Here is a 12,801-nt window from a genome sequence, read left to right on the forward strand (position 1 = left end):
ATAAATTTACAAAGATCTGAACAATTCGGAAGATCATTTATATATATAAGAAATAATAAAGGTCCAAGTATTGAACCTTGAGGGACACCGAGTTTAATATTTAATTTGTCTGATATTATTACATATTATGACATCACCGCTCAAGTAAACAGACTGAGTCCTGTTTGATAAATAAGACGAAAATAAGTCAAGAGCTGAACCACGTACGCGGTATTTTTCAAGCTTATTACAAAGGATATCATGGGAGATACTATCAAAGGCTTTGGACAAGTCACAAAAAATTGTAATGCAAAAGCTACCATCTTCAAAAGAATAAACAATATCATGTAATAAAGTGAATATAGAATGGGATGTTGAGCATTTTTGTCGAAATCCAAACTGATTTTAAATAGAATACCGTTTTTTGTTAAAAAAATATTAAGGCGACTATGTAAGATTTTTTCAAAAATTTTATCAAAAGTATTTAATAATGAAATTGATCTGTAATTATTAATTAAATCCGTGGCCCCTTTCTTGTAAAGAGGCTTAACTTTTGAATGTTTAAGATGATTTGGGTAGGTGCCTTTATCGATAGCGTTATTAAAGCATATGAGAAGTTTATCAATAAATAATGGAAAAAATTGTTTTAAAATGTCAGATGAAATTTCATCTGGTCCTGAGGAATAACAATTCTTAAGAGAAAAAGTTGCATGCGACAATTCCTCGGAGGATATAGGATATAGAGAAAGGGAATTTGAAGTAGTTTTTATTTTAGAAAAGATTGCATTTGAAATGACCGGATCAATAGTTATATTTGAAGTCAAATTAAAAGCTTCATTAATGAAAAAATTATTAAATGCGTTGGCAATTGATAGCTGATCATAAATTTTTATATTATTAATATTAAGGAATTCAATATTGGTAGAATTTGCTTTAAAGTTAACTTCCGATTTTATGAGTGACCACATCGCTTTTTGTTTATTATGAGAAGTGAAAATAATATTATCATTGTACTTGATTTTTGCTAGTTCACATAAATCGTTGAAAATTTCTCTATATTTCAAAAAATAAATCATAAAACTAAAATTACTATTATGTTTGGATTCTCTTTCTAAACGCAATAATTTATTATATGAAATACATAGGCCTTGAGAGTACCACGTTTGAGTTTTATTAATGTTCATTTTATGTTTTGATATAGGGAAAGCAGTGTTGAAATTATGTAAAAAAAGAATTTATAAATGTATCAAATGTAAGATCATTGGATTGATCCAATATATTCCAAGTCTCTTTTTCTAGTAGTTCCTTGAAAAATAATTTATTTTTTATATTAAATTTTCTTTTATACCGATACACGTGGGAAGTAGAATTAGTAGTATTAGGCAAAGAGAGCGAAATTCCATAATGGTCAGAAAGACCGGTATTAATTACACAAGAATTTACCGTAGATATATTTGTGAAAAAATTATCAATAACAATTGTGATTACAGCAGAATTATGTTTTGTGCAATACTGATATTTTAAAAACAGTATTGTCAGTTCTCTATTCATGATCTATCACAAACTGCTGTAAATAAATACACAAAAATTCTTCTCGGTTCTTTAAATTGCTTTTTGAATCTCTCCTCGTTGTTTCGCGTACTGGATAAATGTTTCTTGCATTGGCATTGACGTTGCATTTTCATGCAGCATAAATTTGCATCCGAATACGATACGTTGAATGGAGGATTAAAGTATTGAATAAAAGCCACATAGCAATAAATTCGTATCTACTAAAAGTCAAAAAAACTGGAAATTGAATCGGCGATTCAACGTATATATAGTTATAGTCCATGTACTGACTATGTGTCAGAGTAGAGTAATCAAAGACACGATGGCCAGGCAAACTTTTTACTCATGTTAAATTAATTTCAAACCCCTGGCCCAATTCTTGGATGAAATAGAGAAATTTATGATAGATCAATTACATATTTCATGTCAAAAATGACTGACATGCACAGTTCTGTATTTTGCGTCGGCCTGTGGGACAAGAGCTATGACAATATTATGCAGGATAGTTTGCATGTCCAATGGACACAAAAAATATTTTATTATCGTTTAAGATACTCTTGGAAAACGCCCTCATACTAAAAATGAATTTTGTCTAAAAATAATAATTTATAAGTGTGGAAGTCAACGGTGATCAGCAGGTATAAAACACAGTACTGAATGTATATGTTGAGCGCGGAATGTACCTAAGCGCGAGGCTATTTATTTAAAACTTTGATGAATATTTATTATTTAACCAATATTAATGGGCTTTTTATATATTAGTATGTTAGTTTGAACCATCAAATCTAGCATTCTAGCACGAAGAAGGATCAAAACTATTCTCAACATATATTTTTTCGAACGGTTTTCAAACTTCTAGAATAGAATCGTACCGTAAATCGTAAACCTTGACAAAAGTTTATAAATATAGTTTTTCTGATTTTACAGATCGATTCAAATGTATTATTTTCTATCGATATCTTACTATCATAAAAATGTGTAATATTTTTCAATTTCGAATAAAAAATAACTAAGGCGTAAACAAAAGATTTTGTTTTTTTATTTGGCCTTTTTATCTAGTAGCTACATCAGCTCAAACAAAAGATTGCATTTTTGATCGCGCTAGTGAATCGCTTATCTTCCTAATAAAAGTGAGCAAAGTCAGTTTATTGAAAACGTCGAGGGTCCTTTATTATAATTGTAAGTACGAACCGTAATAATTACATTACATTATCTAGGTTATTAATATTAGCGCAATGAGTACTAAATAGTGAAAGCAATGACATTTGACAGATTGAGTTGTTACAAATGAAAATTCGTAACCCAATTGATTCGTAACGCATTTGGAAGCTCTAATTTGTTAATATATATATATATATATATATATATATATAAATTAATTTATCATATATATTACTTTTGCTTGGTGTCGGCGAACAAAGAAGATTGTTGTGTTGGAACAGATCAAACTTAGAAAATAATTTTATCGATTGGATTATGCATTATCTTTTGAAATAATTTTAAGCAACAAGAAAGTGTTAAGTTTAGGTACCTCATTTCGATATTTTATATAATTTATTATATTAATCGAGCCCAATGAAAACATATACACAATTAATTCGAAATTTTTCTATTATGCATGGCGTGAAGTCCATGTGCAATATAATACGGCAATATAATATCTTCCCGATTGAACATAGTTTTGTTTTAGTAAAGGAACAAGAAGTATTAGATCGAGGAACAGCAGTGAATCTGACTTGACGAAAATGGCTTTGCATGTTCCGAAGGCACCAGGAGTGCACCAGATGCTAAGAGGAGGCGCGCGCGTATATAGCGGCATGGAGGAGGCTGTTCTTAGGTAACTCTTCATAAAGAACCATGACGTTCTAACCACCCGCTACATCATTATAAAGAACCGATGTTCGGCATACTAGCATCGTAATTATATTTGATACTCGTTTTTTGATAATATGCATTCGTTTGTTGCTTTTCAGAAATATAAATGCCTGCAAGGAATTTTCGCACAGTTTGCGTACTGCTTTCGGCCCAAATGGAATGGCCAAAATAATTGTCAACTATCTCAATAACCAATTTGTGACGAGCGACGCCGCGACCATAGTACGTGAACTGGAAATACAGCATCCTGCTATAAAGGTGTTAGCAGACGCAGCCTTTGTCCAACAGGATGAAGTGAGTTCACTAAACTACGGCATATCAATAAATAAAAAATAAATCAGAGAATATGCAAATAAATAAATTAATCTATCAATCAAATAAATAAATAATAGTACACCAATAGTATATTATATATTTCAAGAGCAATCAAAACTACGTGTTCTATAAGCTTCTTATAGATCAGCTTGGATGTGGGTATTATATTGCATAAATCTAATAGTGATCGAAACATATAATTCTTATGCAGCTATTCGCACGAAAGGCGATTTCCATTTGAGACTATATTCTAGATTTACAGATAAAATAATTAATTGTTTAAAAAGTAATCAATCAATCAATCAGATTCGCGATGGATATTTTTAAATGAAAACTTACATTATAATATCTGTAATCGTATTAATTTAATCGCTATACTTCATGTACTAAAAATGAATTAATTTTGTCTAAACGGTGATCAGCAAGTACAATGTACAGTACTGAATGCATATGTTGATCGCGGAGTTTACTTAAGAGCGAGGATGTTTATTTAAAATCTTTGATAATATTTTATCATTTAACCAATTTTCATTAGCCTTAAAATATAATCACATTAAACCAATAGATCTATCATTATAAACAACATATATATTTGTATTATAGATGGGCGATGCAGTTAACTACGTAATCATTTTGGCGGGTGCTCTTTTGGAGTACGCCGAAGAGCCATTATCCATGGGGGTTACGCCCGCAGAGATTGCAGATGGATATGAATTGGCCCTGGCATTTGCGGAGAATCATTTGACAAAGATGGTAGCATATGATTTTACAGACATATGCTCGTTGGAGGTAAGGATTAAAATTAGAATAATAGAATAATATATATATATATATATATATATATATATATATATATTATATTTAGCAACCTGCGCTATTATTTTTATTTTCATATTTGTTATTACATACCTACATTATTTTGTATTCTATTCTATTTATTTTTTATGCATTTTTTGCCAATTGTTGCCCAAAACTAATCAACGCTAGTCGTTATAGAGTTCGATCAAATGGTTATCAAAGGTTTTTTGATTAGATTCAGAAGTTTTCAAGAAAACCTCGACGAATATGAATTTCTGCTTAACATACACACCAACATACTATTTTCAGTTTTGGTGTCAAACGATTCATAATGATTAGAAACGTCGAGACAACAAACTTAGCAAATTGGATTTCTCTGGCGAAAACAAACTGTTTAGGGATTATCATAAGAACCACACAACAACAAAACAGCATCAGAAGTCTCTATAAAAACAATAACAAAACTTGTTTGTGTTTTGTAGTCAGTGAAGAAAATCCTTAATTCGGTGATACAATCGCGACAATTCGGGTTGGAGGACGTCCTAACACCTTTGGTTGCCCAAGGCTGCGTAGCTGTGCGTAGTGCGACTGACGATTTCTCGACCGGACGCCTCCGAGTCTGCAAAATTCTTGGCGGCGGATTACACGCCAGCACTGTTGTCCGCGGGATGGTCTTGAAGCGTATCGTTTCAGGTGTCGTCAGAGATGCAACAGATGCCGGCGTCGCCGTATACGATTGCCCGGTGGATTACTCGCGCACCGAGACTAAGGGTAAGAATAACTTATTTTCAATGACGGTACCATACTTACATTCGGATTAATTGAATTATATATTGATTTAACATTATAAATATGTCACGTTTATATTAAATCGCAATTTTGTACTATATTAAAGCCTCTTTTTTATTTTAGGCGAAGTTGTTGCATTGCCAATTCATATATTCCATATCAAAATAATTATATATTTTGAACCTTACTCATAGTTATTCGTAGTTACGGTATTAAGTCATCAAAGACAGAGTTGATGTAAAACTTAAAAACATTTATTTTTTTATTGAAATTTAAATCATACAAATTTTGAATGATAACTAACTTTTATTTATTTTTTTTATCGCGTAATACATTATATTTTTTATTTTACGTAAGAATAATAAAGTAGACTGTGGCTTTCTCAGTGGCTTAGATATGCGGTTTGCACATGAAAGATAGATGATAATACATTTCCAAGTTAGAGTTTAAAGAAGCATCACTATTAGAGAAATTCTAAAAATAAAAATACATTTCGAAAAATTTTCTAAAAAGCTACGCAGTTAGGAAATATCGTCTCATAATAATGAAAGTGTAGATTTAATATAATATACAATAATAAGTGTAATTATATAATATATACATGCACAGATAAAATGGCATTCATTTATAAGAATCATAATAATAGTAACAGATAAATCATTATATTATCTGAAATGTTAATGTGTATATATTAAAAATGTTTATTATATGGTCGATGTGAGAATATATTATTTAAATGTTTAGGCACTGTCTTATTTCATACGGCAGCAGAGTTAAGAAACTACAGCCATGACGAGGATCGTATTTTGGAAGAACAGGTAAAATAATAATGTGAAAATAAGATCAGTGTTGTGTTTGTTAATTATATGCCCCTCAGTAATTTTTCGATTATGTATTGGTTTGTGTTAATTTGGGACAGTTGAAAATTTTGTAATGATTTTGAAAGTTGTTAAAATAGATTATTTACCCATATAGGGAGGCTCATTCAATATGCCTTAAGGCAAAATTCCACAAACACCTAGTTAATTTTGGATTTATGTCACAACATGTAACTGAGATTGATTGTAAATATGAAATAGTAGTAAATGCCCAGTTACTACTACATACTGAGTTTGTTTGTATACATTTTAAACATGTTAAATATATTTGTTATTTTACCTTTTTTCCAGATCAGAGCCCTTGCTGAGGCCGGAGTTAAGGTGGTGGTGTGCAGCGGAAAAGTGGGAGACATGGCCCTTCACTTCCTCAATAAACACCATTTGATGGTGGTCCGTCTAATTAGCAAATTTGATTTGTTGCGAGTCTCTGAGGCAGTCGGTGCAAGAGTTCTGTGTAATCTTAAACCGCCGTTAAAAGAGGTTCTAAACAATTTAATTATTAATTCATTAAGTTCAAGATTCATCATCATCATCAGTACTATGCGTTAGTTACTCAAAAGGGCGTGTTGTACATTCATTCTCATAGCTAATTTGTGCCCTTTTGATTTGATAATTATCAATTACTAGCTGACCCGACAAACGTTGTTTTACTAATTGTAAGTAAGGTATATTCTAAACAATTTCTAGAGAATCAAAAATATTAATACTTTAAGTGTATAAGGATATGTTGTTTGAATGCTATATACAATGAGGTATTATAAAAACAATAAACCTCAATACTTTGTCTATATTTTGTCAATAAAATCAAACTGGAAGTTTTATACACTTTCTATAGAAAACATGGTATAACACAATCCAAGTTTTTTGATTTTGTAATCTAGACCTTTTTACCCTACAGGCGGAGTAACTTAGAACGGCCAGGTGGCAACCAGGTTTAATGTCTTATTTTAATTTTAAAGACATTTTTCAAAATAATTATATTTTTAACTAATGCTAAAAAACTACCAACGAAAGAAAATACTTTTATTATGGATTTTCAAAGATTACCGTTTATCTCCCGATAGCAGGGTCATAAGAATCAAATTATAGCTGGTTATACATCTTTTTACCTCTACTTTTAAATATTGTTGTTAAACAATGCTTACCTTTACTTGTTTTTACACATCGGTGGTGGACCTTTTTAACCCCGGACGTTTATATATTACTATCTATTCTTCGATAAATTCTGAGAAATTATAACTGGGAAAATGTTATTTGACAAAATTTCCCTTTGATCAATACCAAATTTAGGTTCTGAATTGAAATAACATAAATAAAAAATAATATAACCTAGAAAATGTTTTATAAATACCAATGAGTATATAATTATACAAATGAGATCTTTCAGATCACCGTGTTTGAGAAAAATGCCAAAAAGTGCATTTTCATATTAACATTACAAAAAGTTGATATTTTTAGCTTCTAGTAACACTTGCGGCCCGTTTACTAACGTATTTGTATATAAATATAACTACGAACAAATATTAAAATACAAATATTAAACGTAATTGAACATCATCTGTCAATACCGTTTGACCTTTGACGTATTAGCCTCCGTCCATTTTTTTTTTTAAATTACGCTTCTACAAAAATTTTCAAACTAAAAATGTAAAGTTTCTACGCGATTTTGAAATATTATCTCATCTTTTCGACCATCTCTGGATTGGCACGAATTTTTCAAGACTAAGATTTTCCAAATCGGTTTAGCCGTTTTCGAGTTTTACCGAATCATTTGATCGAGAGTTCCATTTTTATATATAAGAAGATTATAACTTGTGACGGCTATGTCTATTATTAAACAGTAATTGCTTACTAATACAAAACTATACAAGTTACTTTATTTGTATTTAAATCCCATATTAAAGGTGTTTATAAGCTAAATTGAAATGAAATATGATAATTAATAAATTTAATAAATTCAAAAAATTAATAATTGATTTGTAACAAGAATAATTATCAAATATTAATCATGAAAAACTGATTATCGTTAATATTTACTAGCAGAGTAATATCACTGGTATTTATTTATTGTATAAGATGAAATTTTTAATTATTATAATGACAAAGTATTACAGAACAGTTTTTGAATTAAATAAATAAAGTAAAAAGTGTTAAAAAGATGTTTTTGAATTAGAAAAAAATTAAGTAAAACACAATTTATACTTCCTATTTGTTACCATACATGCTACCATTAAGCATGTAATATGTTTTACTAATTTTTTTTTATTTTTTATATATAATGCTATAACACTCTAAAGTAGATCTCATTTCCATTAAGAGTAAATTATAATTCGAATTGTGTTCCTTTTTGAAGCTTTTGAGACGTTTTGAAGTGTAGCACGTACTCATCGAAATAAATCTGGCAATCAACGAAGAGATACATATGATACGTTAATAATATATGTCGCCAATTTTTTTAAATCATTTTCAATTTGATTGAAAAGCAATATGTCCTTGCAGGAGTTGGGCCATTCTGATGAAGTGATCGCCAGCGAAATTGGCGATAACTGCGTTATAATATTTCGCCGTAACAGGCAAATCAATCGCGTGGACGAAGGCAAAGGTGATTCGATCGTGGGTTGCCCTTTGGCAACCGTCCTCCTACGAGGTGCCACCGACGCAGCAATGGACAATGCCGAACGCGCTATGCAGGTCAGAATTATTTCATACTATACTGATGATGTTATTGAATACATTTTTATCCTTCGTTTTGTTCATCAAGTTTAATTCGTTTTTGCAAGCATCTTTTACTTATATGCTATTAACAATATATATATATATATATATATATATATATATATATATATATATACTAGCAAACTCGACGAACTCCGTTTCGCCACCAGATGGTTTCGTGAGAAAGATGAAGAAATTTTTTGTTTGTTTTATATTTTAAAAGGAAAAATTTGATTTTATTATACAACAGTTCGAATTTATTTTGATTACAAAAATTAAGTGTTTTTTAGTTGAACTTCTCTAAGTAAATGAAAGTGAATCCGCAAATTATCCGTTTCATGGAAGTGATCTTTGGTAAACCACATTTTTTGTTTTTTGGTCTGACGTTAACACAAACAAAGCGGATGGTTTTCCATCTCGTGAACAGGCAACGTATAACTGCCCATGTGAAAAACAATGATTTTCTAAATCATCTATTTGAAATTTATCCCGCAAACACTAAGCGATTGGCCTTGCGACATGTTATTGCGAACGCAAGGCGAACTGGATATTGCAATCGTTTGAAGTCAAACGGAAGACCAGTCAGAATCATTGGTATGTCACCAAATCGCCAGCAATTTTTGATTGAATGGTGAAATTCAGGCCGTGTACATCATTATTCTTTGGCAAGAATTGCTCGTTGACTTAACCAAGCATAATTCTGATAATTCTTACTAATGTCATTACTCGATTTTTTAATTACGGTGCGTGAAGTTTCAGCAGCTTGCATTGAGGCACGATGCCATGCACAACTAATTTTCTTAGCTATAAACCTTGCGAAGCCCGAGACCTTTCCAACGAATGCAAAATTGTCGAAATCGGTTCGTGCGTTCTGGAGTTATTTCGTCAGGAAGGAAAACCCGACTTATTTTTATATATATAGAAGATATATACTTTCAATTTTTACTTTTTTACTTTGGTTTTACTTTTAATTTAAAATTTTAACAAAAATGCATATTTGTTACATTTAGTCCACCAGTTTCTTAGTCTCGTCTTCTAGTTTACTTGTCAATATGATTATCTATCTACCTGTCTATCTATCTACCAGTTTATCTGTCCCTGTATATCAGTCAACCAATTTACCAGTTCGCCAATTTACTTCTCCACCAGTTTACCTGTCTACTAATATACCTGTCCACCAACACACCTGTCAACCTGTTAATTAGTATAACAATTTAGCATCTACCAATTTAACTGTTCGGAGCGGCCAACCCCTATCTCTTGGCTTAAATCAAAATATCCAAAAACCAAATTAAACCTTTGATGCAATGAGGTTATTTGCTGTTGCGTACATGGCGTTTAGAAATTCCCCCATCGAGCAATTTCCTTATATAAATATATTGTTTGTCATTTTATTAGATCTTGCGGCGACTTTCTTTTCAGTCTTCAGTTTTCTTTCAATTAAAATCGTCGAAAAAAAAATACAATAGTTAATTACAAGAACTTGTGCCAGCGAATCTTGACCTAAAACTAATCAGGTCAATTTACGACCAATATCTTTCAAACAGTTATAAAATTATAAATCTCGGTTTGGAATTTCGGAGTAAAAAGTGGACGAATTTTTTTTTTCACATCGAATGATTTTTATAGTTTTGAAATCGGTTCATCCGTTTTTGAGAAAACTTTGACAGAAGGTAAAAAATCTGTATCACACGGATTCGGAATGGCTTGAAATGTCGAGAAAACATAAAATTAACAAATCGGATTTTTTAATGAAAACAAACTTCTCCTTCGGAAGTTAAAAATTAAAAACAACAAAACAATACTAATAATAATGAATTTAATATTACCTCAGAGCGCTCTAGCCGTTTACAATGCTGCTCTTCGAGATGGTCGATTTGTTGCTGGAGCGGGGGCAACCGAGATCGAGTTGAGGAAGGAACTCCTGTCTCATGCCAACACCTTGCCCGGTGAGATGAAAAATTGAAATTATTAAATAAATTAGTTAATGAGCGTCAGAAGAAAATTAGTATGAATTCCGGAAGTAGCTGCAAAAACATATATGTAATTGATTCTTAGGTAAACCGCTCAGTTTTTTTGTTTTGTTAATATTTAACCATGATTGATATCCGCTTCGGATGGCTTGATGTCAAGATGTCAATGTAGATTGCAATATCTTTGCAAGTGAAAATAGCTGCTCTCTGACATTGCTGCATCCAATAAAAAACTATCAGCATTAGGGTAATTCTAATAATAAATCTTATAAAGTGATTATTTTAGGCGAATATCTTTATTAATTAGAATCTCAATAAATGTTTATGTATTTGCAGTTGTACATATTTTTTTATAATTGAAAATAACTTGTGTATAAAAAATAAAAAATATTAGTCTTTAGAACTAAATGAACCAATAAATTTTATTTACACTGTTTAGGCATGGAGCAATATGCCATTAGGCAATTCGCCAAAGCCCTAGAAATTATACCCAGATGCATTGCCGAAAATACAGGTGCCAACGCCACTGAATCCTTAGACAGCGTTATTGACGCACACAATTGGGGACACATGTATGCTGGGATGGACATCGAGACCCAGGGTATGATTTCATTTTAGTTATATGACCAGAATGCATCTGTATGAATTTACAAGGAAAATATTATTAAACAAAAGTAGTTCCATTTATTTTGTACATCACGCAAACTGTTGGCGAGATTGCTGTTAAAAATATTATATAATATTTTCAACAGCAATAATATATAGAAGACCCGAAAGACGTTGTCGGTCTGCCTTTGTGATGTATTTATGGTCATTGCATAAGATGAAGTTCTTTAAAAATCTTTGAAGTCTTTTAAAAGGTATAACAAATTCAGAAAGAATTAATGTATAGCATTTGCGGTAAAGGTACAATATCACCTTGGATTTTTCTACCCAAAATAATTGCTTCAATAATATTGTCTATAATTTTTATAATTTTGTACCATATTTTAACTGGCTTGTAGTAATTTTAATATCTAAATTACATTTTTTTCACTATAAATTCAATATATCTTATTACTTAAGTTCATATTTGAAGTGAATTAATTTATCAAATCCTGTTTACATGTGCTCTATTCAACCTACTATCAACAAAATTATTGGAGTAAATAGAGGGGAAAAAAGCGTGTACCCTGTGATTTTTTTACTGTGCTACAATTTGCATGATATTTTGAAAATAAGCTAGTCTTAATCTTAAATTCAGAAGTGAAAACAATTTGCACTCCGTCACCACCCCCGCATTAATTGGATTATAACTCTTTGAATTCTGATTTTATGAGAACTTGTAATATACTATTAATATAAATTAAATTATAAAGGTAATTAAACGAGCTACAATTTACCCTATCATAAATTTTACCGTAACTTCTCTTATTTTGAAACAGCGAAGGGTTAAAAGGCTCGAAAAACATTCTGGTTGGATAGCCACGTACTCTTTAAACAATCATAACCTTATCATTTGTGTAACAGAAAAATAATGAAAAGCAATAATTAGTCAGAAAAAGACCTTGAATTTTTATCTATATACATTTATACGTATCTTTTATTCTTTCAGAGATATAATAAAGAGAAATTGGTTAAATTAGAGCATGAAAAAAATTTTGAAAATTAAAAAAAAAATGTTTTAGGTATAACTCAGCGACAATTTTTTTTTAATTTCAATAATTATTACAACTGCTAATTTATTAACATCAAGTAATATTGATAAATAATAATATAAATTTAAATAAATAAAAGTGCAAAGGATAAAATGTACATGAAAATAATATCCGTAATATCATTTGATATAAAATATAAGCAAATAATAATAAAAATAAAATTAATAAATAATATAAATAAAATTTCTGAATAATAAAATAATACTAGAAAAATAATAAAATATAACAAAA

At 30.4% G+C, this 12,801-nt stretch overlaps 1 protein-coding gene across 1 annotated transcript; it reads left to right on the top strand.

The window, feature by feature from the left end:
* Positions 1-3,226: 3,226 nt before the first annotated feature.
* Positions 3,227-11,474, top strand: LOC113365324 (T-complex protein 1 subunit theta-like; the record flags this gene model as incomplete). Its single annotated transcript, XM_026606902.1, has 9 exons — positions 3,227-3,367; positions 3,504-3,699; positions 4,324-4,509; positions 5,001-5,289; positions 6,052-6,125; positions 6,477-6,665; positions 8,685-8,876; positions 10,735-10,849; positions 11,313-11,474. Coding segments are annotated over exons 1-9 (1,495 nt in total), but the record flags the coding sequence as incomplete, so codon positions are not given.
* Positions 11,475-12,801: the final 1,327 nt, after the last annotated feature.

Source organism: Ctenocephalides felis, unplaced genomic scaffold (genome assembly GCF_003426905.1).
Source record: "Ctenocephalides felis isolate EL2017-DRISC unplaced genomic scaffold, ASM342690v1 CF-g0.4_SCAFFOLD_00889, whole genome shotgun sequence".
Taxonomy (NCBI): Eukaryota; Metazoa; Arthropoda; class Insecta; order Siphonaptera; family Pulicidae; genus Ctenocephalides; species Ctenocephalides felis.